Consider the following 17,241-nt stretch of genomic DNA (forward strand, 5'->3'; position numbering starts at 1 on the left):
AATTCAAATAGTGTGCGCGTGTATGTATATATTTTTTTCAAATTAGTGGTGGCTCTCAGGATCTTGGGAAGCTCCCAGCACGGCCCTCTGTGGTATAAAATTTGTGCATCGGTTATGGAGAGCTAAGTTTTCAGAACAGTGGTCAAGTAATTTGACATTAGTCACTCAATGAACAGTGAATGTAGTGGAACTTAGGAATGCTGATGGCTGATGGCCACTGAAGTCAACAGAAATATTTCCTTAAATGCCTACTACACAGGAGACTACTCCTGCCCCACAAACACCATAATGAAGCGTCAATATCCCCTATCAACTTATTAAAGAAAAAAAAACCCGAGAAGTATCTTAATCAATTCAGCTTGTAACATTTAGCAATAAGGTTACTATGGCTCCCACCAGTGAATCTTCTGGTCTTTTATAAAAGAATAGTATTTCTTACACACAAGTGTTTTATACTACCTTACAGTGAAATATTCTGGGCAAAGGAAGATGAGGAGAAGCTAGGGAAAATGGTGCAGGTGCTAAACGAAGAAGGGAAACGGTACAGACTGATTATGAACATCAATGAAACAAAAACAATGGTATTTGGAGATAAGGAAATACGAAGGAAGATCAGTGTAGATGGAATTGGACTAGAAAACTTGGAGAAGTTCTCATATCTGGGGAGAAACAACCTATAATCTAGACTGTAAGAAGGAAACAGCGACTAGAATAGTGAAAGCAAGAGCAAGTTTGAAGGTGATGGATAAGATCTGGAAAAGCAAGACAATTAGCTTAAGAATGAAGCTGAGCATCTTGAAGACGTGCGTATTCAGCAGCATGTTGTATGGATGTGAGATGAAATGAAACGAAAGGATAACAAAAGATTCAAAAAGAAGAATACTGGCGTTCAAAAGGAGTTGTTATAGAAAGATTCTGAGAACAGGATGGATGCAGGTCACCAGTGAGGAATTATGTAGAAAGATACAGCTGAAAGATAACCTGCTGCAGAAAGTTATAAAATGGAAGCTACAACTATTTGGGCATATTTGCAGAATGAACAATGGACGAAAAATCAAGACCCTGGTATTCAGCATAGTGGATGGTTAGAATAGGAGAGGCAGACCCCACAGAGAATGGATAAGTGATATAGTAGATTGGTGCAAAGCTAGTCTACAGAACCTAAGCCACTCCGCACTGGACAGGGAACAATGGAAAGGAATAATGAGAGTGGCAACGGACCCCAATGGGCGCTGACCCCACAGTTATTGATGATGATGATGATGAATCAAGATAATGTTTAACTGGGCTAGCTTTTTGCACTCGAGTGAAGTCAGGAACTATTCAGTACAACTTAGAACTGTTAAGATAAAAACCCTTTCAGAATTTTGGCAGGTTTCCAATAACAAGTGTTTAATGCTACAAAATGTGTATAACTTCTCCCTGGAATTGCTTGATTACATCTACAACATAGTATGGTGTATTCCCTAGAGATGGTACAGATTGTGTAAGAATAAAGTTACAGGCTATGGTTGATGTTTCTCACTTGTCTAAGCTTATCTGTGGTACTATAACACACAGGATAATTCTACTTAACTACAGGAGAAAGGAGATTTGTCAGTACAGATAGCAGCTGTTACGTCCCATATTTCTCTTTATCTGGCCTTACTCCTGAATAGCTGAACACACCACTGCATATGATAATGAATCTATGTAAACCTATTACAAGGGATATGAAAGAAGGTCTGAAGATGCTTTGAATAGTCAAAAAAAGAACAGTAACCATAACTGTTCAATACCTCAGGGCATTAATGTGGAAATATGCCTAGATGAATCAGCTCAGACTCAGACTTTAAAGGTCAGAGGGGACCATCATGAGAATCTAATCTGACCTCTAATCTGTCCACAAGGAATTAGAGGACACAGCAATTCCCAAAAACAATAACTGCAGACAAAATACTATTTTATTTTTAATACTATTTGTGCAATATTAAACTTTTAATGTTATTAAATGAGCACTCAGTGCTAGAAAACATAGTTGGTTTCTAAACTGGCCGATGAACACTTAAGAGGATAATGTAACTATTCATATGGTCCCCATGATTTCCCTAAGAATATTTATGAAACAGCTGTGCTGGGTCAGCATCCTGTCATCTGACACTGGTCAGTGACTGACACTTCAGAAGGAATGAACAGAACAGGACACTTAGGCTGTGTCCACATGAGCCCCTTTCCTTTGGAAGGGGCATGTTAATGAGGGAGTTTGAAAGATGCTAAGGAGGTGCTGCCATGAATATGCAGTGCCTCATTACCATAACGGCAGCCATGGCGATTCGAAAGTGCTGCTTTCGAATTGCCTGCTGCCTTTGTAGCCAAGAGCCTTTAGAAACAACCCCCTCAGTCTTTGAGAGCCCCTTCTTCCCAAAACAAATGGCAAGTGTAATTATGGAACAGCTTTCATTTGAAAAAAAAAAATATAAAGAGGATTATTTTAGAATAGACGAGACTGAAGGAGGTTATGATAGTCTATAAAATCACGACTATTATGGCAAAAGTGAATAAAGTGTTATTTAGCCCATCACACAGCACAAGAACCAGGGGTCACTTCGTGAGGCAGTAGCTTCTAAAGAAACATTATAAAATAGTTCTTCCTGCAACACACAGTCAACTATGGAATTTGTTAACCTGGAATGAAGTAAAGGCTAAAATTATAACCGGATTTTAAAAAAAATAAGTTCCCAAAACAAAAATAATCTTCCCAAAAGAAATGGGAAGAAAGGGCTTTTGAAGACCGGGGGCTGAGGGGAGGTGTTGTTTCAAAAGGCCCCCGGCTACACAGGCAGCACGTGATTCGAAAGCGGCACTTTCGAATTGCCACAGCTGCCGTTATGCTAATGAAGCACTGCATATTCATGCAAGTGCCTCATTAGCATCTTTCAAACTCCCTCATTAACATGGCTCTTCTGAAAGGAGGGGGCTCATGTAGACACAGCCTTACTGAGTAATGAATTCCCTCTCCGCAAGTTCCAGCTTCTGGCAATCAGGGCTTCATGGGCACCCAAAGCTTGGAGTTGAGTACCTGACCATTTTGGCTCCATGAATTTATCTAATTATCTTTTTAAAATCCAGTTATAATTTTAGCCTTTACTTCATTCCATGATAACAAATTCCATAGGCTGACTCTGTGTTGCAGGAAGAATTATTTTATAATGTTTCTTTAAAAGCTACTGCCTCACAAAGTGACCCCTGGTTCTTGTGCTATGTGAAGGGGTAAACAACACTGTATTCACTTTTGCCACACTATTCATGATTTTATGGACTATCCTAACCCCATTCAGTCCCCTCTATTCTAAATTAATCCTTTCCCCACCCCTCCAAATGAAAGCTGTTCCATACCCCGAACACTTTTGTTGCCCTTTTCTTTACCTTTTCCAATTCTAATGTCTTTTTTTAAAACAGGACAATCAGAATTGTACAAAGTATTGAAGGTGTGGGTGTGCAACAGAGTTAGATAGTGGCACTGTGCGTTTTCCCTTTTATTAACTATGCCTTTCCTAACATTCTGTTAGCTTTCTTGACTGCTGTAGCACACTGAGCAGATGTTTTCAGACAACTATATAGGATGACTTCAAAATCTTTCTTAAATGGTGACAGCTAAATTAGAACCCATAATTTCATATTAATAGTCAGGATTAGTTTTCTATTGTAAATTACTTTGACTTTATCAATGATAAAATTCACCTGCTATTTTGTTGCCCAGTGACCAAGTTTTGTGAGATCCCTTTGAAAAATCTTCGAAGTCAGCTCTGGACCTGTCTTCACTAATTTTGTATTATCTGCAACTTTGCTACCTTATTGTTTACCCCCTTTCCCAGATCATTCATGAACGTATTTAGCAGCACAGGCCTAAATACAGATCAGGGGATCCCAATATATGTCTCCTTCCTTTGTGAAATCTCACCATTTATTCCTATCTGTTTTCTCCTTTTAATCCATGAGAGGACCTTCCTTTTTATCAGAGCTGCCTACTTTACTTAAGCATCTCTGGCGTAGGACCTGGTCAAAGGCTTTTGGAAAGTCTACGTATACTAGCCCAACAGGATCACGTTAGTCCACACACGTCGACACCCTCAAAGAATTCAAGCAGATCAGTGAGGCAAGATTTCCCTTTTCAAAAGCCAGGACGACTCTTCCCCATCTTAGTGTTCAGCCCTGTGTCTGATTATTCTGTTCTTTACTGTAGTTTTAATCAGTTAGCTTGGTACTGAAGTTATGCTTACTGACCCGTAATTTACAGGAATCACCGAGTCTTTTTTAAAAAAAATTGTGACATTAGTGATCTTCATCTGATATAGAGTCTGATTTAAGCAATGAGTGGCACACTACAGTAAGTAGTTTTGCAATTTCACATGAGTTCCTTTAGAACTCTGAGGCAAATATCACTTAACACTATACATACTATTGGGTACTGCCTATATGTGCTCTATATACAGTACTGCATTGTCCCTGGTAATGAAATGGTTAATGTGGATTTAAAATTGTTTAGTGGCTTCAATATTTGAATTTTGTTCTTTATAAAAATACCAGACTTTAAGAACAATACTTTGATGTGGCTATTCCAGAGCCATTGCTGAATATAAAATGGGTACCTCATTTGCCTACAAAGTCACCACAATATCCTACCAGTACCCAACTCAGCACTTTACTAAGCATTTCAGGATAGTTTTGCACAAATAGAGTTATCTACAGTAATTTTGTATACTACACTAACAATGCAAATCATTTCAGACCCTACTAGAATGATTTCAAAATTACTCCAGCCACAGAAGCTGAAACACACACACTGGAATGGCTGTGAGAGTTCATTATGTAGTAGAAGCACTAGTTTGTACAGTACTGGACTGTCTGTACTGGAAGAGATAGCATTTTACTTTCAAACAACAAACATTTCTGGAAATAAACTAACTATATGGCCATAAAGATTCTCAGTCATAACATTTCTCATAAAAAATGATTAATCATTACAAAAAGGCAGGAAAATGAGACATCTATTACCGCCCACCTTGACATTTTCGTTCTTTGAAAAAAAATCCCTGATCTAGTTTATGAACAAGAGCTGTCAGTAGTAGAGATTAGTAGATTATTTAATTTATCAAGTGTATTCTGAGATTACGATCTTTTTATGTTCTGCATCAAGAAAACAGTGTCATTAAGAAGTTTTACTTAGAAATCAGATAAACATTACCTATGAACATACAAATCTTTAACATGTACTCACATTTTGTTACACTACTTATTTCAACCACACACACCATATAGACATTATTATTATTATTATTATTATTATTATTAACATATTTTTTAAATGAATGCCTAAAGTCCCACTCACTTATAGCAGGTTCAAGTAATATTTATTCTGGGAGATTGTGCAAATACTTCATTGAATATTTGTGAAAAGAAAAAAAATCTTTCCATGCAAAGTAATTATACTTGTTTAGCAATTTCATTTGAATATTCTTGCTTACTTGAGTTATTTTTTCAACTCCTTGGAAGCTGTGTTTCTCGAAGTGTTCAGCTATATTTATGAAAGTATGACGTTCAAGGTAGCGGCAGTTACTGAGTACAATTAAAAGCCTTTCCTCCTAAATCAAGAGAAGTTTTTGGGAAGAAAAATGATCACTAAGTAGGAAAGAAATATCTGGGATAAATGTGCTTTTATGTTTATATATATTTTGATCATGGAAAATGTTTTGTTGACTTGCATGACAACAGTTGTATGATAAACATCCCGATAAATAAAATATAGCTAACAAATAGTATTGTAAACAAAACCCTAAAACCTGGCTAACACTGGGTGCACTAAGTCAATAAGGGCGCTTTTTCTTATGGGCTCTGACATCTGAAAGAATTCACTTGAATAACTGTGACTAATATAGATCTGTGATTCAGATCCCATTCCAAAAAGTAAGTCACAAACAGCTTTCCAAGAAGTGGTTTCTACATTTTACTATGATTTTCATAACTTGTTAAAAATGATGACCACCATAAATTGAAACCAAATTCTTCACTTTCATATGAAACTGGCTGAAGAATTCAGTTTTAACACTTGAGCAAAGAAAGGAAAACAGTTAAACAAATGGATTCCTCTCCTCTGCATTAAACTAAATCAAAAGACTGACAGAACTCAATCATTTCTGCATATAAACATGAAACATTCTAAGTTCTCTCTACTCTTCAATTATTTTATTTTAAAAATCTAATATGGTTCAAAATATATACTGAATGAGAGGACATCAAGACTGTTGGTCCCTGGGACTGGTGCACCAATATGATACCTGGGAGAGAAGGCAAAGTCTAATTTTTCCTCAGGAGGTACCTGGGAGATAGGAACTCCCAAATTATAAACTCAGCTCTTATGGTGATTTTGAAGTGCAACTGTACACAGACACTTAAATCTCTCAGTTTTCCTATCTGAAAAATACTTTCCTACCTCAGAAGAGACTTCAGCATGATCATTTGCAAAGTGATTTTAAAAAAATGAAAAAAAAATCTTAGGAAGAATTACCCTGGGAGGTTTGAAGGACAGCAATATCTTACAAAGAATGAAATCTGCAGTTCCTGATACATTCCCAATAGTTTTATCAACCAGAAATGCACAACTACTGGTGTAATCAATGTGTACTAATTAATTTGCCTGCTACTTCGATTAGTTTACCATACTTTGCATATACAATATTAAACACAAACAGTGCAAATGAAAATACAAAATATACTGCAATATCTTAGGTTGGTCACTTAATATTCTGAGTGCCTCATCCACTCCATGTATAAATGGGGGAGGATAATCCTTACTGTAACTTGAAATGATTTAGAATCCACAAATCAAAACTGCCCTAAGTGACAAATACATTAAATTACAGACATTAGTACTCTTTCTTACATTTGCTGATTAATAACTCACTTGGAGCTTCAAAATCACTCTTAACTCAATTTCTTTTTCCAATCTATAAACTAATCAAAAATATTGGACTGCTAGCAATGCATTTTTTCCCCTAAGAAAGCACTGAACCGTTTGTTTGGGAGGGGAAGAAAAAAAATTCTAAAAAATGTCACATTGACTTCATTGGAAAAAATAGACTCACATCAGTTAATGTTCATACAGCATTTGGAAAATTACAATATAAGTAACTATTTTTAAATTTCAGAATTAAGAATTCTGAGTCTGATTCTACTCATCTTTATTCACTACCTGCAGTTAGACTACTCATGAAAATAAAGGTTATAGGTTGTTCCCTTAAATGTGGTCATGTCTACACTACATAGTAAAATCGATTTTAAGGCACTCAGCTCAACTGTACAGTGTCACAGTTTTCCTTGTAAATACCTTTAGTTGATTTTAGGGAGCGCTAAGCTCGATATTATAACAACGTCGAAAGCGACTGCATCAAGCGTCAAGTTCGAATTCAGAAGTTTGAATTAAGGTTAGTGAGGAAATGCCATGTCTTTAAATTGACTTTATTAGCCTCCAGTGGTGTCCCTTATGTATCCCACAATGCCCCATGGTTGCTCGCTCTGGCTGTTTCCATCTCCACTGATTTCCAGGTGCACAGGAAGCCCACAAATTTAAATTCACCACCAGGAAGCCTGTGGTGGGTAGGCTATGGGGGTCATGCTTGTATGAGAGGCAGGGAAACTTCTCTGTGATTCACATTTGCACAGGGCTGGGAGCCCCGTTTACAGGTGCCATGCAGTCAGTGTCTGTCTTGCACCCAACCACATCACATGGCTAGCCCCAACCCAATAAAAGCACAGTCTGCAGGACAGCACAGACCAGGCTGCCAGAGAGCACCATGCCCTGCCTTGAATGCGGTGAGGGCTCCAAAGGCAGGAAAGATTTTTGTGAGCTGGCTGTTGCTGGGGGGGGGGGGGGGGGGGGGAAGTCTCCCCTTGTGGCAAAGATTTCTGGGGGCTGGCTGTTGCCAGGGGGAAGTCTCTTCTTTCTTCAAGCTATATCCTGGTTACTGTATATTTTCAGGGAGGACATTTCTGGATTCAAAGGGAGGAGGTGGCTGAAGGTTCAGTTGAGATGACACAGACACCTGGATGATCCCAGGGCACTATGGCGGTCCCCTGACTGGCACATTACAGCTTCTGAAGCCAGCCTATTTGTTTTTTCTTTGTCTGGGATTCCCTGCTTTTCCTTCTTTCACCCTGAAAAAATGTTGCTTGCTTTCCACGGGAGGGGAATGAGGGCAATGATATGTGAGAAGGTGACTACTTGGCAGGGCATTTTTATCCCATGCTGCACCAGCAAAAATACCCAGAATGCCATGGGGCTGAAAAAACTGTGTGATAGGTTCCCACAATGCACTGCTGCAACAGTTGATATTTGGCCCTTTAGTATGGCAGCAATAAGTTGACTTTGTGGGGAGGTGAGCATACTCAAATTCAAATTAATAGAACCTAGTGTTATAAAATTGATTTTAACAAAATCAAGTTTACATAGTAGCATAGACATAGTCTGTGTCTAAATTCTGCAGAAATGGCAGGAAACAGATTATTACCAACATGAGAGCTTCAAATACATTTGATGAGTGGCATAACTGTGTATGTTTCAACATCCCTTGTGTTAGGGAAATGTACTCTATGGGAATGCATTAGATCAAATGCTTGGGAGTACAACTTGCACCAAAAAATCTGAACATGAGAAATTTTATGGAAAAAAAATAAATTTTTTTCTCGTCTCATTCATCACAGAACATTCTATTATAAAGGAAGATGACAACCAAAACAAACTATATTATTTTACACATTTATCTCTGTTATAAAAAGGAGATTTAATTATCCATTTTAGGGATATAGCTGTTCTGACTTGAGTTTTAACTAAACATCAAGGGCCAGATCCTGAATTGGTATAAATCACTGCTACCTTCATTGATGTCAACAGAGCTATGTCAGTTTACATACATTGATTCTATATGAAATATACTGTATATCCACCAATCCAAAGCTTGAGATAACATTAATAATATTACCTTTTCTGATAATCTTGCAGTTGGTAAATTTTTATATTATTTTTAGAAACTGGTTTAAGATTAGAAAAAATACATTAAAAAATACACACTCAACTTTTTGCAAAATACACACTTTCACTTTCAATGTCACAATCAAACATTTTAACTAGAAGCCACACTTACAGAAGATAAGCTAGAGTCTTCATGAACGCTTCCAAATAAATCAGGAGATGAAACATCAACTGAAAGACTAAAAAGATTTTAAAAATACTATTCAGTATACTTTTTGCTATAAGCATCTACAAACAGGTGGAGAGAGAGATAAGTGGTTTGAGCACTGGCTTGCTAAAGCCAGGGTTCTGAGCTCATTCCTTGAGGGGCACATTTAGGGATCTGGGGCAAAGCAGATTTTTTTTTTATTAAAAAAAGGGGATGGTGCTTGGTCCTGTCAAAAAGGCAGGGGACTGGACTGGACGTCCCCCGCCCCTCCAAGTTCCCTTCCAGTTCTGAGATGTGTACCTCCGTATATTTTATATATATTTGTACCAAAAAAAATCAAGTTTAATATGCACGTTGTGCTTGCTGGAGAATAATATATATATTTCTTGACAACTTTCTAGGTTTTAATACGTGGAACAAATTCTCACTGAAACAACACCAAAAGCTTTCAAACATATTTGCAAATCAGACCTGGGTTTAAATTCCATTTAATGAAAAATATCTAGTCTTCAATTTGACTCTCTGTTCCCAAGAGTCAGGCAGCCCACCCTGAATCTCAGAGACCTTGTCAAAATCAACATGGCTTTGATGAAAAATGTTTAGTACAAAATATTCTGACCAGCTGTAGTGGTAGGTTCAGTAGAAAAAAACTATATAAAAAGTTGGAGTGCTGCATCAAAACCTCTCATAACATGGAATAGAAAACAGAATAATCTATAGAGCTTTTTAAAAATCACCCAGAAGCTCATCAAAAGCTTTGAGAACAGATTTTGTGATTCTACCAATCATGCTGGGGAGGGTGGGAGGTAGAGTTGCATCTTTCTGCACTGTCTTTGATTTGCAATCGAACAGTTTGTTTTCCGTTTCTATATAACAACTAAAAATCAACCAAGCAAAGAGGAAAAAAAGTGGCACTTCAGAATACAAATCAGTCATGTTTAATTCTTGCATTAAACAACCTGGCAATATCCAAGCAATATTTTCTGGTTCTTGGTTTTATCTAGGTTTTATTTCTTAATCTCCCTTAAGAAATCCAGGTTCTCATGACTCCTTACAACTCTGAAATGAGTGGGTCATGGAACAAAAGCAAAATTGTCAAATGCTTGGAAGCTACAGCTATGACAGAAACTTGGAACAGCTATTTCCATCAGAACAAAAACTAGGCTGCTTTGGTTTAACAGTTACAATCTTAAGAAAGATGATTCTCTCTGGGAATCCAACAGAAGAATTTTGAATAAGATAGAATTTATTAAGCATTACAATAGCTATTAAAAATATTTTTAAATTCATCATATTTTATTATCTTATTCCATGTCTGTATCTCACTTTTTTCAATGTAGAAACATTCCATGGTATTTTTGATCAGATTTGAAACTGTTCACAAAAGCTATTAATACAAATGCCCTAGGAATACTGATGAGGAAAACCTCATTTTTTTTAAAAAAAAAAAAAAAAAAAAAAAGACTTTTATGTTGAAATTTGCAACTTCAAATACTCTGTTATTTTACTTACTGTGTGGTATCTACATCACCATCAGGCTTGGTGCTCAGTTGTTCCAGACAATCTATAAAAACCTATCACAATTAAAAAAAATCTGAATTGTGCATTAGAGCTTAACTAGTGGTACAAAAATTATAAAATACTTTAACTATATTTTTAATTGCAGCTAATATAAACAGAAAAATCATAATATCAAACCAATTTTTCTTATACCTTAAATAAGTGGGAACAGTAGCATTTTAAATTAACCCTGTAAATCTTCTTAGTCTTTGCTTTTCTGGGGGTGGGGGGACAGCAGAAAACATCTGTACTAATTTTTTCATCGTCTTCCTAAATGACCTCCCCAATCAGGGTTGAAATTACAGGACATAAGGCACATTGCTTTACAAGGAATGGATGCCTTTAAAGTGATTGAACTGCAACCCCAAAGCAAATCTCTCAAGTACCACTACAGACCATTTCTTTGGTTGATTTGTATCATTTCACTTAAGAGCACAATACAAACAATTGTTAAAACTGCCGGGTGTTGCTTTCTTACTTTAAATGATTTTCTGTGTTACTACTTATATATTTAAAAACGAAACTATGGTCCAGAAGCTCACATATAAAACTGGCATCACTCCACTGACTGTAATTGAGCTACGCCAATTTACACCAGCTCAGGAGCGTTCCTTTAGTTTTCCAGTAGAAACCAGTACTCTTTGCAACACAATTAAGTTAATCTTTTAACTTTATAATTAATAACCCAGGCAATACTTGATGTAAAGCTAGTGCTTCAAGTATACATTTCAAGTGGTGCTGTGCTGTGATGAATCAGGGTCTTAGAAACCCCTGGAAGCATTAAGCAACATTATCCTTAAAAGTTACTGTAACGTGAAGATAACACGTCTGGATGATCTGAATTTAACAATATCTGACATCTTATGACTTTTAGGGGAGGAATGGATACAAAGTAAGATCTTAAACACTCATTTATGCTTCCCAACTCCATTTTAAAATTACCTGCATGATACCAATGCTTAGCTGGCACACATCCTCCTGTGTTTTTTGTTGCTGAAAAACCTGAAAAAACAACCATATAACTTCAGTGGAACAGCTTCAGGCCTATTTACAAAGGAAGGGAGGAAAGAGAAAAGTTATAAATATCAAACCTAATTTCTCTGTATAAACTACTCTTGTGAGACTTCCCAGGGAAATAAGAGTGGCTGGAAAAACAAACCCACGTATCTGAGAGGTAGCTGTGTTAGTCTGTATCTTCGAGAAAAACAAGAAGTCCTGTGGCACTTCACAAACTAACAGATATTTTGGAGCATAAGCTTTCACGGGCAAAGACCCAGTTCATCAGATGTATGAGTCATGTATAAGCACATTGGATAGGAACATGGGCATCTTACACTGAAGGAAAAACACAATGATGGGAAGAATACTCACACATAATGCTACTTAGCTATGGATAATTCCAGTTTTCCTTATGAAAGTAGAAAAAGGTGGGAGAAAGAGTAAGTGAGTGGAGGAGAAAGTAGTAAGTTAGCTTTTCTTTCTCTTGTATGTCACACAAACTTGAAGAATAAGGTTTGTAGGGACATGTCTGATGGGGGAAACCTAGTGAAGCTGAAGAGAGAACAGGGTGAGGATGTCTCAGGATCATCTTCGTTAGCATGTGAAATTCATGTCATGGGAAGAGATTAATCAAAGTATCCTTTTTGGAAAAAAAGCAATCAAGTAGCACTTTAGAGACTAACAAAATAATTTATTAGGTGATGAGCTTTTGTGGGACAGACCCACTTCTTCAGATCATAGCCATACCAGAGTCTGTTCTGGTACGGCTATGATCTGAAGAAGTGGGTCTGTCCCACAAAAGCTCATCACCTAATAAATTATTTTGTTAGTCTCTAAAGTGCTACTTGATTGCTTTGTTCTTTTGATAGAATACAACTAACAGGGCTCCCTCTCTGTCACTACCCTTTTTGGGCTCTTCCGGAGAACCCTTGCTGGAGAATAGGCTACAATGGGACCAAGAAGAGTGCAACACCACCAGCATCCAATCGTATGAGATGCTGAGCATTTCCAGAAAAATAATCCCACGTATTCCTGAATCAATCTGAGTTGATCATAACGTGTGGTACCAGGTCCCCAAGGCAGTCAATGAATAGCAGTAATACTTCATAATGTGGCATACTGCAGTAGGGAAAATGAAGGGTTGAATTATGTCTCCAATGAACTCTAGATATGATATGTACTTCAAACTGGCTCTCCAGGGTACCTACAATGCAAGATCACACCTACTTGCTATTTGAAAGTCTGAGGTCACAACTTTGATTTACAAAAATTACACTGAAGCACAGTTCACTCTCCCCACAATCAATACAAGGTGATCAAAGGCAATATGAGTATAATTTGAAAACTTACTCAACATTGCAAGGGCTTTTTTTTTTTTTTGGTCAAAGTGAAGAAAAATACTGTAGAACTTGAATAATTTCTTCATTCATTTTATAACAGCTCTTCTGTATTAGCCACTATCATTAACAATACATAATGAATTTATCCAGTAATTGCATTTCCACACATGTAAATAAAATACACATGAAGACTTACACTAGCTTCTCCAGGTTTGCAGTCCAGAACACTCTTAAGTGACTGCAAGGAATGCACAATGCACTGTTCAAACTGATATGGCTGAAAGTAAAAAGATTTTTGAGTTCCTAAATGAATATGCAATGTATACTATACAAACTACTAATCAACACTATTTTTTACAGTAATAGAACATGTACAGTAATAACATACTCATTTTTTCAGACCCAAACTGAAACCTCCTCACCCCCCGTGCTCCCTGCCAAACTACATGATACATATGTTATAGAGAGTCCCTGTTTTAATGAGGCACACTGACGCTTTTCACACTGAAGCAAACAAAAATAATTTCACAAATGAATTTTCTTTGCAATTGTCAGAATGAGGGGTTTTGTCCACTAAACAGTTCCTTTGCATTAAGACTGCAGTGACATTCTCATACATTGTAATTGCATGCATAGATACTTACGAAAAGTCTGTGTGTAAAATCTGACAAAAAATCCCATTAAACTAATAGGACCAGTCTAGGATATCACAAATTCACCATTATGATTCACTACCATGAAATGAACAAGTAGGAGTGGACTGGTTTGGATGTAAGGCAACTTTGTCTACTCAGGAATTGCTTTGATACGTCACAAAAAAAAAAAAAAAGGCTTGGAATCTTGCCAAAAATAAACTTACATGGGTATTGAAGTGTATACATCTCGACACAAATAAATTTGTAGTATTATTGCTGTCAGCCAATCTTCCCTTCGCAGTAGTGTGATACTCATTTGAGCATACCTGTTGGCCTATGGGAAAAACTGTGTTTCCAGAAGTGAACATAGAAGCAAGAAAGCTACCTTCTATGCTTGAAAAAGCAAGACCAGGCCAGTTGATTTGGCTCGAAAATAGGAGCAAGAAACTTCTAAGTTCAGCTCCTCATTCTGTCCTGTCCTCTCTGTGTGGCTTTGGGTAATTCATTTCACTTCAATTTCCCCAACTTATGATATTGGAATCATACTAATCCACTTCACAGAGGTGCATGAGGATTAATGTCTGTTAAGAAATTTGAAAATATAAAGCACAGTACTAATACGCTACCTATTTATTATTTTTAGAACTAGCTTCTGAAGGCACATAGCAGAAAGAGAGAGCTAAATATGGATAAACGGGGCATACTTTCAGTAGGAAAGTAAAATGCTGTTCCCTTTTATTTTTGTTCTCAGGTAAATTTTTATTGCATGAGAAGAAAATAATAAAGCTTCTCTCTACTTTAAACTTTGTGCGTTACTGGTCCCATGGCTGTGTGTTTCTGACAACAGCATCCAATGTACTTTTCAGCAGCTAATTGTCTTGTGTGCTTTGTATACATATAGTTTAAAGTTAAGCTCTCTCCTTTCTGGTCTTGTTTACCTTTGGAAATTTTACTAAAGACTCCCATCATTATGGCAACTAATGCAAATCTTCCAGTGGTGTCAAAAATGGGATTATGCATGTAGATGAGGCACTGGCAGTTGCCAATATTTTAAGCACAGGTCATACTCTGAGCAGTATTAAATGACACCATGATTTCAATGGTGGCAAATCCTTGAAGAACTATAGCAGTCCTCCCAATGATTCTGCCACCGGCAGACTTAAAATGGTGGAAATTTTTTGCAAAACATCCTAGGGTAGATATAACTTTGAAGCACAATAATAAAGCATTAACGAGATTTCGTTTATAACAACTAGTTTTATGGAAGAGTGACCATGTATGGAAATTGAGATGGAAGAAGGAAATAGGGCACTTGTTTGGACTGAAATTACCAGAGAATATTCTTGTCTATTTTTTCTAAATAGTTAACCAAACCTGATACGCAAATAGGAATATCAATGAACGGTCCTGTGGCACCTTATAGACTAACAGAAAAGTTTTGAGCATGAGCTTTTGTGAGCACAGACTCACTTCATCAGATGCTGGTCTTGGAAATCTGCAGGGCCAGGTATAAATAAGCCAGAGCAAGGGTGGGGATAACAAGGTTAGCTCAGTCAGCAAGGGTGAGGCTTACTACCAGCAGCTGATCTAGAGGTGTGAACACCAAGGAAGGGGAAGCTGCTTCTGTATTTAGCCAGCCATTCGCAGTCTTTGTTTAAGCCAGAGCTGAGGGCGTCGAATTTGCAGATGAGTTGTAGCTCAGACATTTCTCTTTGGAGTCTGGTCCTGAAATTTCTTTGCTCTAGGATAGCTACTTTTAAGTCTGCTACTGTGTGGCCTGGGAGATTGAAGTGCTCTCCTACGGGTTTTTGTATATTGCCATTTCTGATATCTGATTTGTGTGCATTTATTCTTTTACATAAAGACTGTCCAGTTTGTCCGATGTATATAGCAGAGGGGCATTGCTGGCACATGATGGCATAAATTATATTGGTAGCTGTGCAGCTGAATGAACCCACAATAGTCTGGCTGATCTGGTTAGGTCCTGTAATGGTGTTGCTAGTGTAGATATGTGGGCAGAGCTGGCAATGAGGTTTATTGCATGGATGGGTCCCTGAGTTAGAGTGACTGTGGTGCAGTGTATACTTGCTGGTTAGGATTTGCTTCACGTTGGCAGGTTGTCTGTGGGCAAGGACTGGTCTGCCTCCCAAGGCCTGTGAAAGTGGGGGATCATTGTCCAGGATGGGTTGTAAATCCCTGATGATGCGCTGTAGAGGTTTTAGCTGAGGACTGTAGGTGATGGCTAGTGGTGTTCTGTTGGTTTCTCTCTTGGGCTTGTCCTGTAGTAAGAGGCTTCGTGGCACACGTCTGGCTCTGTTGATCTGTTTTTTCACTTCCTCAGGTGGGTACTGCAGTTTCAAGAATGCTTGGTAGAGATCCTGTAGGTGTTTGTCTCTGTCGGAGGGGTTGGAGCAAATGCAGTTATATCTTACTGCTTGGCTGTAGACAATGGATCGTGTGGTGTGTCTGGGATGGAAGCTGGAAGCACGAGGGTAGGCGTAGCGGTCAGTGGGTTTACGGTACAGGGTGGTATTGATGTGGCCATCGTTTATTAGCACCATGGTGTCCAGGAAGTGGATCTCCTGTGTGGACTGTTCCAGGCTGAGGTTGATGTTGGGGTGGAAGTTGTTGAAGTCCCGGTGGAATTCCTCCAGAGTCTCCTTCCCATGCGTCCAGATGATGAAGATGTGATCAATGTAGCGTAAGTGGAGATGGGGTGTTAGTGGACGAGAGCTAAGGAAGCACTGTTCCAGGTCAGCCATGAAAATACTGGCATATTGAGGGGCCATCCGAGTACCCATAGCTGTGCTGCTGATTTGAAGGTATATATCGTTGCCAAATCTGAAATAGTTGTGTGTGAGGATACAGTTACAGAGCTCAGCCATCAGATGTGCTGTAGCATCATCAGGGATACTGTTCCGGACAGCATTTATTCCATCTTTGTATGGGATGTTGGTATAGAGAGCCTCTACATCCATGGTGGCTAGGACAGTGTTTTCTGGTAGGTCATCGACGTATTGCAGTTTTCTCAGGAAGTCAGGGGTGTCTCGGAGATAGCTGGGAGTGCTGGTGGTAGAGGGTCTGAGGAGAGAGTCTACAGAACCAGACAGTCCTTCAGTGAGAGTGCCAATGCCCGAGATGATGGGGCATCCAGGATTTCCAGGTTTGTGGATCTTGGGTAGTAGGTAGAATAGCCCCGGAGAATACAGAAGCAGCTTCCACTCCCTTGGTGTTCACACCTCTAGATCAACTGCTGGTAGTCAGCCTCACCCTTGCTGACTGAGCTAACCTTGTTATCCCCACCCTTGCTCTGGCTTATTTATACCTGGCCCTGCAGATTTCCAAGACCAGCATCTGATGGAGTGAGTCTGTGCTCACGAAAGCTCATGCTCAAAACTTTTCTGTTTGTCTATAAGGTGCCACAGGACCCTTTGTTGCTGTTACAGATCCAGACTAACACAGCTACCCCTCCGATACAAATAGGAACATGTTCTT

At 38.3% G+C, this 17,241-nt stretch overlaps 1 protein-coding gene across 4 annotated transcripts in view; it reads right to left on the reverse strand.

Moving 5' to 3' along the window:
• The window catches only part of EXOC2 (exocyst complex component 2), a 193,232-nt gene that overhangs the window by 54,230 nt on the left and 121,761 nt on the right, over positions 1 to 17,241 (reverse strand). For 3 of the 4 annotated variants that reach the window (XM_074985926.1, XM_074985927.1, XM_074985928.1), the window contains 5 exons: positions 13,308 to 13,388; positions 11,715 to 11,774; positions 10,725 to 10,786; positions 9,177 to 9,243; positions 5,505 to 5,621 (listed from right to left, as the gene is read on the reverse strand). The exons of the other annotated variant lie outside the window; for it this stretch is intronic. In XM_074985926.1, the coding sequence (XP_074842027.1) occupies positions 5,505 to 5,621; positions 9,177 to 9,243; positions 10,725 to 10,786; positions 11,715 to 11,774; positions 13,308 to 13,388 (387 nt within the window). The remainder of the gene's footprint in view (positions 1 to 5,504; positions 5,622 to 9,176; positions 9,244 to 10,724; positions 10,787 to 11,714; positions 11,775 to 13,307; positions 13,389 to 17,241) is intronic. 4 annotated transcript variants of the gene reach the window in all.

Source organism: Carettochelys insculpta, chromosome 2, assembly GCF_033958435.1.
Source record: "Carettochelys insculpta isolate YL-2023 chromosome 2, ASM3395843v1, whole genome shotgun sequence".
In the NCBI taxonomy this organism is placed as follows: domain Eukaryota; kingdom Metazoa; phylum Chordata; order Testudines; family Carettochelyidae; genus Carettochelys; species Carettochelys insculpta.